Source organism: Macaca nemestrina, chromosome X, assembly GCF_043159975.1.
Source record: "Macaca nemestrina isolate mMacNem1 chromosome X, mMacNem.hap1, whole genome shotgun sequence".
In the NCBI taxonomy this organism is placed as follows: domain Eukaryota; kingdom Metazoa; phylum Chordata; class Mammalia; order Primates; family Cercopithecidae; genus Macaca; species Macaca nemestrina.
In genome coordinates, this window is record NC_092145.1 from 18,934,040 (window position 1) to 18,949,419 (window position 15,380).

At 42.3% G+C, this 15,380-nt stretch overlaps 1 protein-coding gene, 1 non-coding gene and 1 pseudogene across 2 annotated transcripts; all 3 read left to right on the forward strand.

The window, feature by feature from the left end:
• Positions 1–736: 736 nt before the first annotated feature.
• Positions 737–8,370, forward strand: LOC105481366 (RNA binding motif protein X-linked). The gene is made up of 9 exons (XM_011740893.2): positions 737–892; positions 2,034–2,164; positions 2,359–2,465; positions 3,358–3,529; positions 5,094–5,246; positions 6,169–6,283; positions 6,372–6,497; positions 6,585–6,667; positions 7,304–8,370. The coding sequence occupies exons 2-9, from the start codon at positions 2,056–2,058 to the stop codon at positions 7,612–7,614; spliced, it is 1,176 nt and encodes a 391-aa protein (XP_011739195.1). The 5' UTR covers positions 737–892; positions 2,034–2,055; the 3' UTR covers positions 7,615–8,370.
• LOC112426592 (small nucleolar RNA SNORD61) lies at positions 2,212–2,283 on the forward strand. The gene has a single exon (XR_003017970.1). It is a non-coding gene; the product is annotated as a small nucleolar RNA SNORD61 (small nucleolar RNA).
• Positions 8,371–9,477: 1,107 nt separating the features above from the next.
• The window catches only part of LOC105481367 (GTP-binding nuclear protein Ran-like), a 73,167-nt pseudogene continuing 67,264 nt past the window's right edge, over positions 9,478–15,380 (forward strand).

Consider the following 15,380-nt stretch of genomic DNA (forward strand, 5'->3'; position numbering starts at 1 on the left):
ACTGCAAGCTCCTCCTCTCGGGTTCACGCCATTCTCCTGCCTCAGCCTCCCGAGTAGCTGGGACTACAGGCACCCGCCACTTCGCCCGGCTAGTTTTTTGTATTTTTTAGTAGAAACGGGGTTTCACCGTATTAGCCAGGATGGTCTCGATCTCCTGACCTCATGATCCGCCCGTCTCGGCCTCCCAAAGTGCTGGAATTACAGGCTTGAGCCACCGCGCCCGGCCTGTATGTTTTTTACTCATCTGAAATTTACATGTATTTATTAGAAATGCCCACACCCACTAAAAACACTTGTTAAAGACAATTTTTGAAAATATATTATATTGCCAAAACTTCTTTGTTTTCCGTTCCTGCAAAATTGGTATAGTAGGAGTATCTTCCCTTATCATATTTTGACAATTAGAAGAGTTAATGGAAAAGTAAAAGTAAAGTTTTGCATCGTGCCCGGCCCACTAGGCGCTCAATAATTTCAGTTCTTTATTAAATGAAGCCTGTGCACCATTTTAGAGCAAAGCAAAAAAAGCGCGTTTGTAAAGAACGGGTGGGGGTAGGGAAAACGGTTAGAAAGGTCCGCCGACCCAACACGGAGGGCCCGGGAAAAAGGGAGGAGAGAAGAGTGAGTGACAGAGGAGGCAGCCAATGGGGAGACTGGGAACTACTTCCCCCCTCCCTTTGCGTTTCAAATTCTAAGCTCCGTTTCCATCCGGGTCCTTCAGCCTCGTTCCCGGGCAGTATAAAGTTTGCTGTCTCCTTTGTTCGCCCTCGTTGCGCAGTAGTGCTAGCGGCTTCGCGGTTTGGTCTTCCGACCGAGCAGCCGCCACTGGTGCTGAGCTGCTCGGAGGCCCGTGTCGGCGAGCTCGTTGGAGCTTGAACCCATTGTCACCCCTCCGGTACGTGTCTCCTTTCCTCAGTCCGTTTTTCGTGACACTCTCGCCGTGTTAGGACTGGGGATTATATCTCCCTGGAGATGGGGGTGGCGGGCGCCATTTTAAGAACCCAAAGGTTCCGACCTATTTAAATAAAGCAGAAGGGGTCGAGGGAAAACAAATGAGGGGGCCCGTTTGGTTGTATGCCTCTCGAGAAAGTTTGGCTGCCGCCTGCGGGAGTTGGTAGCGGAGGTCGGGGCTTTGTAGGCTGGAGCGGGGCGAGGAGCGACCGCACCACCGCGATACCTGCATTGGTATGGCGCTGGCGCTAATGATGGGCATGTGGACTTCCATGCGGGCTGCGGGCTACGTATTCATTGGCGGCCCCGGAGAAGAAGCCCTCTGAATGTTCCCAGCCAATGTTGGTGGTAAAAGTTAGTCCCCTGACCAGTGTCAGTGGTTCTGGGTTGAATCCAAGTGTCGCCATTTTGTCTTTTACACGCGGTTTTTAATGACGAGTTTTAATTAGGTTCCGCTGCAGTCACGGAGTGTCGAGTGTTAGTGTGTGCGTCCGCGTTCCGTTACTTAATAGGAAACGAGGTTGACAATTTGTTTTTATCTTTTTGGCTGGATAGTAGAATTTTAGGTAGGGCGGGGGCCGGTGGAGAAGAGGCGGCATAACTTGGCTCAAACTTCACATTTCTCCTTGGATTTAGTAGGGAATTCTAGATAGGAAAAGAGGACGTTGGAAGAGGGCTTGGTGTTAAGGTCCTGTGCCTGGCCTGTGACCTTGGGAGTCTTTTAAAACCCCATCGTTAGGAATGGCGTGATGAGTAATTGAATCTTTCAAAGGCAACAGAACTAGAACTAGAAGTTGGTTTTTCAGATGTTAAGCAGCTGTTGCTTAAGAACAGCTATGGGTGATCAAGGGTAGTGGTAAGAGTTAAACTGGCCCTTTTAACCAGTTTTATGTAAATTGCAGTGTTACTAATCTACTTAATTCAAATTGCTTCCTACTGTGACTGAGGCTTAGCTTGTTATCCTTTTCTTTAGTTATTAAGAAACAATGGTTTTAGTGGAAAATATGAAAAATGTGCCAAAGTAAAAGTGTCCAATAAACTTGAGGAACTTTTTGCAGTGAGGTAATACTATTCCTTTTCAACAGACTCACCGGCAAAAAAAAAAAAATGGTTGAAGCAGATCGCCCAGGAAAGCTCTTCATTGGTGGGCTTAATACGGAAACAAATGAGAAAGCTCTTGAAGCAGTATTTGGCAAATATGGACGAATAGTGGAAGGTGAGTTGTCTGGCAGTACAGGCTGGGCTATGATAATTAAAATATAAGCTATGATGAATTTGATTGCATTGATCGTCTGACATGATAATGTATTTTGTCCTCTAAGAAGTTCTGAGCTTTCTGTTTACACATTTACTTTGGTTATTTCATTTGAACTAGGGTAACACTTTATTTTTCTGAAAACTACTTTTTAGTACTCTTGATGAAAGACCGGGAAACCAACAAATCAAGAGGATTTGCTTTTGTCACCTTTGAAAGCCCAGCAGACGCTAAGGATGCAGCCAGAGACATGAATGGAAAGGTGAGATTGTCTACCCAATGGATGATAACCTCTTAACAGTGCATAACATAACATAGTTGCCCAAGTCTGGTCTAGGGCAGCTTTTGAGTTTTCGTCGTTTTTCAGTATATACCTCTCTGAGACTCATCCTGTTTGTGATCCCGTTCCAAAGAGTATTCTGTAATTGCAGAACCAAATCTGGTAGTGAGTTATATCTTAGGCTGTTAACATTCTCTCGGTTCAGAATAATTATGACATTACGTGATACCTGATACCTTTTTTTTTTTTTGGTAGTCTCTCTCTGTCACCTAGGCTGGATTGCAATGGTGTGATCTGCCCACTGCAACCTCTGCCTCCCGACTTCTAAATGATTATTCTGCCTCAGCCTCCCGAGTAGCTGGGATTACAGGCACGCGCGACCACACCCGGATAATTTTGTATTTTTGGTAGAGACGGGGTTTCACCATTTTGGCCAGGCTGGTCACAAACTCCTGATTTCAGGTGATCCACCCGCCTCAGCCTCCCAAAGTACTGGGATTACAGGTGTGAGCCACTGCACCTAGCCAACATGATACATTTTGTCTTGAGATCCATAAACCATATTTTGATAACTTGGCTTTTAGTTTTGATAACAAACTGATACCTACTTGGCCTTGTTTTAAATTTTACCATACAGTAATGCAGTGGATTCACGTTATGTTTCAATCCAGATCATCAGTATCATTTTCAAGTATTAAGAATTTTAAGTGGAAAAGCCCCATTTAACTGGCTATATTTGCAATGTTTTTTCTTAGACTAATTAGTGAGCAACACTTATCCATAACTGTATTTTGAAGGACCCGTTAGTGTCTCAGTGCATAGTAGATGTGCAAATTGTTAAAATCTTGATTTAACCATATCTTTTTTTTTTTAGTCATTAGATGGAAAAGCTATCAAAGTGGAACAAGCCACCAAACCATCATTTGAAAGTGGTAGACGTGGACCGCCTCCACCTCCAAGAAGTAGAGGCCCTCCAAGAGGTCTTAGAGGTGGAAGAGGAGGAAGTGGAGGAACCAGGGGACCTCCCTCACGGGGAGGACACATGGGTAATAACTTGCATAGACCTCGGGTTTGGTGTGTAAGTTAGGGACTGCAAGCTCCCACCAAATGGATGCTTTGGTTAAGTCCTTGAGGAAAGGTGCCAACTTTTGAAATTGACAACACTTGTTCATCTATCAAAGTGATTGCCAGTTGAAAGCATGGGAAGCATGTGAGATTATAGTGTTAAACCGTGGACAGTGTTACTTCTTGTCCAAGTAGTTTACTCTGTAGGAAAGGCATTTAAAAATTGATAAGCCAAGGTGTTGGACATGAAAATGAAATCATTTTTCTTTTATTTATTTATTTTTTTTGAGATGGAGTCTCGCTCTTTCACCTAGGCTGGAGTGCAGTGGCGGGATCTCAGCTTACTGCAAGCTCCACCTCCCGGGTTTACGCCATTCTCCTGCCTCAGCCTCCTGAGTAGCTGGGACCACAGGCGCCCGCCACCTTGCCCGGCCAGTTTTTTGTATTTTTTAGTAGAAACGGGGTTCCACCGTGTTAGTCTCGATCTCCTGACCTCGTGATCCACCCGCCTCAGCCTCCCAAAGTGCTGGGATTACAGGCTTGAGCCACTGCGCCCAGCCCATTTTTATTTTTTAAAGTTAGCTGGGCATGGTGGTGGGCGCTTATAATCCTAGCTACTCAGGAGGCTGAGGCAGAAGAATCACTTGAACTCGGGAGGCGGAGGTTGCAGTGAGCCGAGATCGTGTCACTGTACTCTCCAGCCTGGGGGAACAGTGAGACTCCTCAAAAAAAAAAAGTTTAAGACTACCTTCAGTTCTTACTTCCCCAGTCTATATAACTGCACTGCATGTTCCATCAAGTACAAGTGAAACTAGACTAGCCAAATTAATAATGGTCATTTTTGTTCGTTCGTTTGTTTTTGGGAGACAGAGTTTAGCTCTTGTTGCGCAGGCTGGAGTGCAGTGGCACGATCTTGGCTCACAGCAACCTCTGCCTCCCAGGTTTAAGTGATTGTCCTGCCTCCGCCTCCTGAGTAGCTGGGATTACAGGCATGCACCACCACACCTGGATTTTTGTATTTTTAGTAGAGACAGGATTTCACCATGTTACGCTGGTCTTGAACTCCTGGTCTCAGGTGATCTGCCTGCCTCGGCCGCTCAAAGTGCTGGGATTACAGGCCTGAGCCATTGTGCCCGGCCTAATGGTCATATTCTTCATGAAGCAAAGGAAATTTTGTAGTGGCTGAGTTTGGTGGTTCACGCCTGCAATCCCAGCACTTTGGGAGGCCGAGGCAGGAGGATCACAAGGTCAAGTTCGAGACCAGCCTGGCCAGCATGGTGAAATCCTGTATCTGCTAAAAAAAAAAAAAAAAAAAAAAACAAGAAATTACCTGGGCATGGTGGCGCACACCTGTAATCCCAGCTACTCGGGAGGCTAAGGCAGGAGAATTGCTTGAACCCAGGAGGCGGAGGTTACAGTGAGCTGAGATCCCGCCACTGCACTCCAGCCTGGGCGACAGAGCGAGACTCCGTATCAAAAAAAAACTCTCATATCTTTCTTGATTCTTGTGAGTAGTAATCTTTTTCTTTTCTATTCTTGATGTAGATGACGGTGGATATTCCATGAATTTTAACATGAGTTCTTCCAGGGGACCACTCCCAGTAAAAAGAGGACCACCACCAAGAAGTGGGGGTCCTCCTCCCAAGAGATCTGCACCTTCAGGACCAGTTCGCAGTAGCAGTGGAATGGGAGGGAGAGGTAAATGTTCCATGTATGACAATCTGTGCTACTACTGTAACAAAGAATTGAGAGGTGAATGATGCTTAAAAGTTTAATTGGCTGGGCGTGGTGTCTCATCCCTGTAATCGTAGCATTTTGGGAGGCCAAGGCAAGAGATTGAGACTATCCTGGCCAACGTGGTGAAACCCTGTCTCTACTAAAAAAATACAAAAATTAGCTGGGCATAGGGTGGGTGCCTGTAATCCCCGCTACTTGGGAGGCTGAGGCGGGAGAATTGCTGGAACCTGGGAGGCGGAGGTTGCAGGGAACCGAGATGATGCCACTGCACTCCAGCCTGGCAACAGAGAGACTCCGTCTCAAAACACACACACACACACACACACACACACACACACACACCCCCACACCCCCCCCCACTTTATTCGTGGAGTCTGGGCGCGGTGGCTCACACCTGTAATGTTGGCACTTTGGGAGGCTGAGGTGGGCGGATCACGAGGCCCGGAGTTTGACGCTAGTCTGGCCAACATGGTGAAACACTGTTTCTACTAAAAATACAAAAATTAGCCGGGCACGGTGGCGGGTGCCTGTAATCTCAGCTACTCTGGAGACTGAGGCAGGAGAATCACTCGAACCCAGAAGGCGGAGGTTGCAGTGAGCCGAGATCCCAGGACTGCACTCCAGCCTGGGTGACAGAGCGAGACTCCATCTCAAAAAAAAAAAAAAAAAACTTTTGGTCATGTGTTCTAGGTGATCTAGATAAATGGAATTAGCACTGAAAAAAATTTAAAATGTGAATCGGAAATTCTAGAAAAAATGAGATGATCTAGCCTCCGTAATGTCATCTTTGAAGTCAGTCTCGTTTTCATAGCCTGAATGTAAGTTCACGTTTTAACTTCTTTCTCTGACTGTGTTTAAAAAAAGTGATGTAATTTTCCTTAAGCTCCTGTATCACGTGGAAGAGATAGTTACGGAGGTCCACCTCGAAGGGAGCCACTGCCCTCTCGTAGAGATGTTTATTTGTCCCCAAGAGATGATGGGTATTCTACTAAAGACAGGTAATAGAAAATTGCAGCTTTTTAAATTAATAATTAAGGTTGAAGGAAAGCTTATCAAAAGCATGAACCAAAACTTTTGTGTTTGTAGCTATTCAAGCAGAGATTACCCAAGTTCTCGTGATACTAGAGATTATGCACCACCACCACGAGATTATACTTACCGTGATTATGGTCATTCCAGTTCACGTGATGACTATCCATCAAGAGGCTATAGGTAAGTGACTGCTTCTGTGGCTTGCATGTAAGAAAAGTTGCTATAAAAGTTGATGCTCTGGGACTTAAAGGTTTCTCTTTAATTTAGCGATAGAGATGGATATGGTCGTGATCGTGACTATTCAGATCATCCAAGTGGAGGTTCCTACAGAGATTCATATGAGAGTTATGGTAAGATACTGGTTAAGGGTCTTGAGTATCACCAGCTTGAGTTTTTAGGTTCGTGAGCCAGTTTTTTAGGCTGCGTGGTGCTTGCTTTTTAAAGGGATGTTTGCTTGCTTTTAAAGGGGTAACTTTATCAGCTGGGCTTTTCCTAGTTTTGTGAGGGGCTTTTTTTTTGTTTTTCTAAGTTTCTTTTGAGGCTGTTTGCTTGCTTTGGAGGGGATTTTGCTTGCTTAAATTGGCAGCCTTATGTGTTTTCCCCCAACAGTGAAAATACAATTTAAAAATTTTATTAACAAGATCAAATATTTACCATTGCAATATGAAGGCAAGTTCTACAGTTCAAAATTGCAACTTATCACTGGAAAGTGGCTGAGTGTCTACTATAAAATAACAAGCTCTCTGGAATATCCTCTTGAAATACACACCGTCTTCAGTCTTTTCAAACAAACATTAAAATGAATCCATTTCCATATCTCAGCAGATGAGCAAATCCCTGTTATGGCCAGCAATGGCAGAGTTTAAAACCTCCCACCCAGTTGAGAAAGTAAACTTTTAATACAAGAATTCTGTAAATTCAGATTTAAAATGTTGTATATATACAATTTATAGTGTTGCCATATTACCTGACCATTGACCCTGCAGGTAACTCACGTAGTGCTCCACCTACACGAGGGCCCCCGCCATCTTATGGTGGAAGCAGTCGCTATGATGATTACAGCAGCTCACGTGACGGATATGGTGGAAGTCGAGACAGTTACTCAAGCAGCCGAAGTGATCTCTACTCAAGTGGTCGTGATCGGGTTGGCAGACAAGACAGAGGGCTTCCCCCTTCTATGGAAAGGGGGTACCCTCCTCCACGTGATTCCTACAGCAGTTCAAGCCGCGGAGCACCAAGAGGTGGTGGCCGTGGAGGAAGCCGATCTGATAGAGGGGGAGGCAGAAGCAGATACTAGAAACAAACAAAACTTTGGACCAAAATCCCAGTTCAAAGAAACAAAAAGTGGAAACTATTCTGTCATAACTACCCAAGGACTACTAAAAGGAAAAATTGTGTTACATTTTTTAAATGCCCTGTTAAGTTTCCCTCCATGATTTTTATGTTCTTGTGAGGAAAAAAGTAAAACATGTTTAATTTTATTTGACTTTATGACATTGCTTTTCAACAAGCAAATGTTCTTGTGAGGCAAAAAGTAAAACATGTTTAATTTTATTTGACTTTATGACATTGCTTTTCAACAAGCAAATGTTAAATGTGTTAAGACTTGTACTAGTGTTGCAACTTTCCAAGTAAAAGTATCCCTAAAGGCCACTTTCTATCTTGATTTTTCCCAGTAAATGAGGCAAGCAATTCTAAGATCTTCCACAGAACATCTAGCCATCTAAAATGGAGAGATGAATCATTCTACCTATACAAACAAGCTAGCTACTAGAGGGTGGTTGGGGTATGCTACTTATAAGATTTCAGGGTGTCTTCCAACTGAAATCTCAATGTTCTCAGTATGAAAAACCTGAAATCACATGCCTGTGTAAGGAAAGTGCTATTCACCCAGTAAACCCAAAAAAGCAAATGGATAATGCTGGCCATTTTGCCTTTCTCACATTTCCTTGGGAATCTGCAAGAACCTCCCCTTTCCCCTCCCCCAGTAAGACCATTTAAGTGTGTGTTAAACAACTACAGAATACTAAATAAAAAGTTTGGCCAAAACCAACCATGAAGCTGCAAAGGTGCTTGCTCTTACTGTTTCAAATTTTTGCAACTCTGTAGTGTCTCACTTTTAAAGGAACAGCTTGATTGCAAAGGAGAAAATAGATAAGCAATGAAGTTATCTCCAACTTCCTAAAGGCTTATGACTTCTAAAAAGTGAATCTATCAGCATTCCACATCAGATTTAAAGCATCAAATGCCTGTGAAACAGCAAAGATGGTAAGCAAAGCAAACTAGTTTTTCCGTCTAAGTCGAAATTGAACACTTACCTTCCTCATAGTACAGTGAAACATACTGTACCTCAAGGCAATGGAAATGCCTTCTAGATTAAAAAAACTTTTGGAGAAAAGAAATATTCAATAGCATATTAGAAGTCTTCCAAATTCAACACTTGGATTCTTTTTTTTTTTTTTTAAGCATGTATGACACTTTATTTATTAATAAAGCTGTTGTTTACCAATGGCGATCTGGGGCTTGGGAGGGGGTATTTTTTTCAAAGTCCATTTTTGATGAAGACCTTTAAACATGCTTTATATATTTTAACATTTTTTTCAAATTAGTCTTTTAGTCAATATAGGAAATGGCTTAAGTTTGGGGTCCCCCTTTTTACCCCTGTAAGCCATTGCAAACTTGACATTTAGTTGGATGCCTGACTTGTTTTTAGTTCTATGAAACTACACTGTATGGAGAAAATCTATTGCAAGTGGTCTTTAAAAAGCAAAACCTGAGGCAGCATGACCCAGGTCCAGCCATGAAGTTGAAAAAGATGCTCTTGAATATAGTAAACTTGAAGACCTCCAACTAAAAATCCTTATACTGCACTTATTCCTTCAAATAAGTTTTGTTCGTTCAACTTATGGATTTAACGTGGCAGTGCACCATTGGAACAGAATGACAATCCATAAGCCATGCAACTTAACCATTTAAGCCATTCCAGTCCATCCCGAGCCAGTGAATCTTCCACCACTTAAGAGAAGTAGTAGAACATGAAATATATTAAGCTGCAAGTCTGAACTTGCCTTTTCTCTCTGGAAAAGAGGGCAGTAATAGGCAAGTTTTAAAGAATTTCCTTAAGAGAGATAACTAGTTTTCATTTATTTAACTTTTGCAGGTTGATGATTATGCTCATTATGGTCGTGGAGTGCTGATTGATTCACAGTAGATAAAGCTGGCAGTAAGAGAAATCAAATGCTAAGGTAAGTGTTGAAAGCAGTGGCCTTTGAAGGTTTAAATGCTGTGTAACTACCCCTTAGTTTAGCTGTGACATTGGCAAGTTACTGTGGTCCTCATTTCATCTGTAAAAATAGTGCTTGGAATTGATGAAATTAAGTGCTTGAATGTGTAATATCTGCACATTTCATGGTGAATATAGAGTGAGGTTACATTTTAATGAGTGTGGCTCATTCATGCGATTATTCTTAGCTACTTTTGAACTCATAAAGCTTGCTAATAGCTCTTCATATGCAAGCATTCGCAACAGGAAGTACACACGTAAGAAGTTTGCTTGGCTGGGCGCCGTGGCTCATGCCTTTAATCCCAGGACTTTTGGGAGGCCAAGGTGGGCAGACCACGAGGTCAGGAGTTAGAAACCAGTTTGGCAAACATGGTGAAACCTCATCTCTACTAAAAAAACAAAAACAAACAAACAAAAAAAACACGGAGAGTGGTGGCATTCGCCTGTAATTCCAGCCACTTGGGAGGCTGAGGCAGGAGAATTGCTTGAACCCAGGAGGCAGAGGTTGCAGTGAGCCGAGGTCACACCATTGCACTCCAGCCTGGGTGACAGAGCAAGACCCTGTCTCAAGAAGAGGAGAAAAAATGTTTGCTCAGTGCATTTTGTAAAAGGATATACTCTCATTGTTACTAGTTAGTGCCTGCTCATTTGCACAGCCACAATACAAATTGACTAAATGTGGAGTTAATGATGCAACTGTGGCTGCAAGTTCCCTGTTTGATTAACATGATTTTGACATAATGATGACATACTATGTAATTTTAATGTTACCAATTTTTTTTTTTTTTTTTTGAGACGGAGTCTTGCTCTGTTGCCCAGGCTGGAGTGCAGTGGCGCGATCTCAGCTCACTGCAAGCTCTGCCTCCTGGGTTCACGTCATTCTCCTGCCTCAGCCTCCCCAGCAGCTGGGACTACAGGTGCACGCTGCCACGCCCGGCTAATTTTTTTGTATTTTTAGTAGAGACGCGGTTTTACCGTGTTAGGCAGGATGGTCTCGATCTCCTGACCTTGTGATCTGCCTGCCTCGCCTCCCAAAGTGCTGGGATTACAGGCGTGAGCTACCAAGCTCAGCCGCCTGTGGTTGATTTTTAAAGCTTGCGTGTTCTTTTTTTTTCCTTTCTGAGGCAGTTTTGCACTTGTTGCCCAGGCTAGAGTGCAGTGGCGTGATCTCAGCTCACTGCAATCTGCTTCCTAGGTTCAAGCGATTTTCCTGCCTCGGCTTTCCAGGTAGCTGGGATTACAGGTGCCTGCCACTGTGCCCGGCTATTTTTTTGTATTTTTAGTAGAGATGGGGTTTCACTGTTGGCCAGGCTGGTCTTGAACCCCTAACCTCAGGTGATCTGCCTGCCTCGGTCTCCCAGTGTGCTGAGATTATAGGCGTGAGTCACTGCATCCGGCTTTCTTTTTTTTTTTTTTTTTTTGAGATGGCTTCTCCCTGTGGCATGATCTCAACTCAGCGCCGCCCAGGTTCAAGCGATTCTCCTGCCTCTCAGATTCCCAAGTAGCTGGGACTACGGGTGTGCACCACCATTCCCGGCTAATCTTTGTACTTTTTGTAGAGACAGGGTTTCACTATGTTGGCCAGGCTGGTCTCGAACTCCTGACCTTGAGTGATCTGCCTGTCTCGGCTTCCCAGTGTTGGGATTACAGGCGTCAGCCACTGCGCCTGCCCAGAGCTTGCTTTTTAAAGAAATTTTATTTTTAGCTAAAACAACAAAAAATACATTTAAATGATAGTTTGGGGGGAAGTACTTCACAGTAAAACAAATACTATGTAACAGGATCCCATGTGTTTTTCATTTTACAGAGTTGTTGAAGCAGAAGGCGGCTGATTGTCAATAAGTCACTACAGTTGCATAAGCAGTGCTGTCAGAATTGGTTTGGTGCAGGCAATAGATTTTGCCTTCAGGGGTTCCTGTGGATCTGAGGAAGGCATCAGTGTTGATTAACACTCATAACTAGGGAGCGAGTGGTAGTTACTTAAAGCAAGTAATTGGCCAAATGGAAAAGGGGAAGTAATTAAGGAAATTGGTAAGTGGAGGTAGTCAGGAAGTTCTTGTGGTTCTTTACATAGATTTTACAGCTTTGGCTTTCATTTTGTTTAGCTAAAGTCACGGGGACAACTCTTCAATTTAGAACTTAAGTTGAATTATAAAAATGATGGATATAGGTGGTAGCTCTATTTAGTGAAGTGTCTGTCAGAAAGTGAAACATTTTTTGGTGGTGACTTATCCACAAACAGTTTAGTTGTAGAATAAAACTTATGATTGACATCTGGAAAGTAACCATGCTAAGATGGTAAGCACACTGGAAACATGTAGGCCACTTGGCTTTGTTTTGCTGTATTGTTTTATAAGCCTACTTTACCTCCCAGTCTTGGAAACAAGTTTTAGTTTATTGGTTTGGAGACTAGAGCCAATAGTATAATGCTCTCAAAGGAAACAGACTTGAGTTGTTAGATTAGAGGAACTAACCCAACTTCTATGATTTTTTTTTTTTTTTTTTTTTTTGTCGTGTAGTTATGGCACTGTCTTGTTTGGAACATTTGCAACTGGGGATAGTACCACGTTTTTAACTCTCATTTGACAACCTACTACTAATCACAGACCCCAAGGTTAATGACCAAATTTATGTGGTTTTTGCACTTACATAGTTGTCTCAGCCCAAACCTTCTATACTCTTATGATTACTTGAGTTACAGCTTCTGTGAGGACCTTTTGGCTCTTGAGATATTTAAGGTATTTAGATATCTTTTAAGATAGTATAGGATATAGAGATTGTACCAAATAGGAATATTAAGTTCAAAGCAAGGAGTATGTTAAAATGACCAGATACCTGTTTGATAAATAGTTTACTGACCTAGCAGACGTGTGAAAAAAGAATCGGATCTTGATTCTTCTGGGTTTATACTGGTTGTAAAACGATACAGAAAATGTTTTCCTTGTTTAACTGGTAGTTGAACATAGAACTTGGGTATTATAGATCACTTTTCACTTTTTGGAATGTTTTGTATTGAAACTTAATAAAACTTTAACATGGCATCTTTTTTGTGGCAAGGGGCTTTTTTTTTACTTTTAAGAAATTAGGGGTTTATGTTTTTAAGTGTTTTTCCCATATCCGCCTCCCCCAAACACTAGCTCTGTTGCATTGATGACAATCAGTTTTGCATGGGAATGTCCAGAGTCATTGAGGCTGTTCATGTGACTAGGCCTCCTTTTTTTTTTTTGAGAGTAAGCTTCGGGCGGAATGTAGATAACTTCAATCCTCATTGTAAAAGTTAAGTGGAAGCACAATCACACACCTAAGAAGCAGAGGCTAAATAAACCAGGAATCAACTGTAGTGTTTTTATTTAATTCCTGCTTAACTCTTCGGGATAAACAGGTCAGCAGCTACTCAGTTGTGGCTGTGGATTCTAAATGCTTTGGGTTAAGCGAAGCATATGATAATATGTTTATGAATTTGTAGTTTTCAGTTTCTTTACCTAGTGTCCTGTATATATTTGATTAGTTGATGTTCATTTTTGCATCTAAAACTGGACATTGCATTTGGGTTATGTAGTCAGTTGAACAGAACTCATCACGTGGAGAAAGATGCAGCTAAGCTTTAAGATGGGAGAGAAAGCCCTAAGTATTGTCATTCTGTAAATAGCCTCAGCTCTACACCTATTGTTTTTTGGGGGTTTGTTAATGAGATGAAGTCTCGCTCTGTCCCCCGGGCTGGAGTGCAGTGGCGCCATCTCAGATCACTGCAACCTCTGTGTCCTGGGTTCAAGCGATTGTCCTACCTCAGCCTCCCAGGTAGCTGGGATTACAGGCATGTGCCACCATACCCAGCTTATTTTGTATTTTAATATAGACAGGGTTTTCATCATGTTGGCCAGCCTGGTTTTGAACCTCCTGACCTCAAGTGATCTGCCCACCTCGGCCTCCCAAAGTGCTGGGATTACAGGTGTGAGCCACTGCGCCTAGCCAACTCTATACCTATTGTTCCAGGAAAACATTACCCATCCCATCAGTACTTTATGTTGTACATGTCAATATAATTCCTGAAAAATAACTTGAACTTTTCTATCAATGAGTTCAACTTGAATCGATTTTTAAAATAGCATTTAAATCTGAAATTGTATTAAGTGTACCATTTTATGAACTGTGAGAAATGTGTACCCTATCAAGATAATTACCATCATCTCCAAATACTAGAGTTTTAGCCATGTATACATCAGTAGTTCCATATTGCCAAGTATGAGTGTAGTATGCTTTCCCATTCATGGAAACCTGTTTTTGGCTTTCATTCATAAAGTTGCTATAAATGTTCTTATACTAGTTTTTGTAATTACTGAGATGACAACGGGTGCAGAATTGCTGAATCAGGATAGATGTACATTTTTGAGAGATCGCTAGGCATTTTTTCCAAAGTAATATTTTGGAAACACTTAGCCAATGATGTGTGAGTTATTAATCCATGCCTCCTCAGTATCTGGTGTTAAAGTTTAGTCCTTATGGTGAATTTGTGGCTTATCCACTGAGGAATGAGTAGCACTTAAAAAAAAAAGTATATGGTGAAATGCACTGATCTCATGTACAGTTTGATCAGTTTTGAGAAATGCTTAGCACATCAAGACACAGAACATTGCTCCAGAAAGTTGTGTGTGCCCGTTCTCAGTCAGTAGACCACCTCCCAACACCAGCAACAAACACTGACCTGGTTTCCATCATAAGATGTTTTTTGCATATTTTGATTATGTAAATTCTGTTGATGTAATTTATGTCTAGCTGCTTACAGAATGTTTTTGAGATTCATCCACATAGTTGCATGTATATTTTATTGTGGAGTAGAATTGCAGTGTATGACGTGACTATTGATGGACATCTGGGCTAGTTCCAATTTTTGGCTGTTACAAATTCTGCTTTGAGTATTGTACGAGTCTTGGACGTAACAGTTTCGTTTGGATAAATATCTTGAGTGGAATTCATGAAGTGACAGGGTAGATAATACAGTAATCTTCAACATTGTTGAAGATTTATTGAAGGGTTCTTGGAAAATTTAATAAACCAATTTTACCATAGGCTAATTAACACAAGAATTAAGTTCCTACAGCATATTTGTAGTTAGAAACGTCAGACTTTTTTTTGAGACATCATACTCTGTTGCCCAGGCTGGCGTGTAGTACCATTATGACTTACTGCAGCCTTGACCTCCCGGACTCAAGCAATCCTCCCACCTCAACCTCCCAAGTAGCTGGGACTGCAGGCGTGTGCTACCATGCCTGGCTTGGTTTTTTTGTTTTGTAGAGACGGGGAGTCTCCCTTTGTTGCCCAGGCTGGTCTTGAACTTTGCAATCCTTCCTCCACCTCCCAAAGTGCTGAGATTACAGGTGTGTGAGCCACTGCACCTGGCACCAAATAAAAGCCAAAACACATCTAATACTAAACATTGAAATAAACGTGAGCTGTGCATGCATTTAAGTGGAAAAGTTGAAAAGCTATATAATAATTTGCCCAGTTCAATTTAAGAAAAATTGAAAAGCTATATAGTTATTCACCCAGTTGTTTCAGTTCAGAGTCTCAAGAAACTAGAACCTATCTAGCCAGCTGAAGGTCATCATGGTAACTGATCATGGCCAGGAGACCGTCCCATTGCAGGGCATGCTCACACCCACATTCAGTCAGATTGGAACCATTCAGACTTGCAAGTATACCTTTGGGATATGGGAGGAAACCTAGTACCCAGAGAGAAAGCCCATGCATACACAGAAAGGATGTATTAAACTCCACATAGT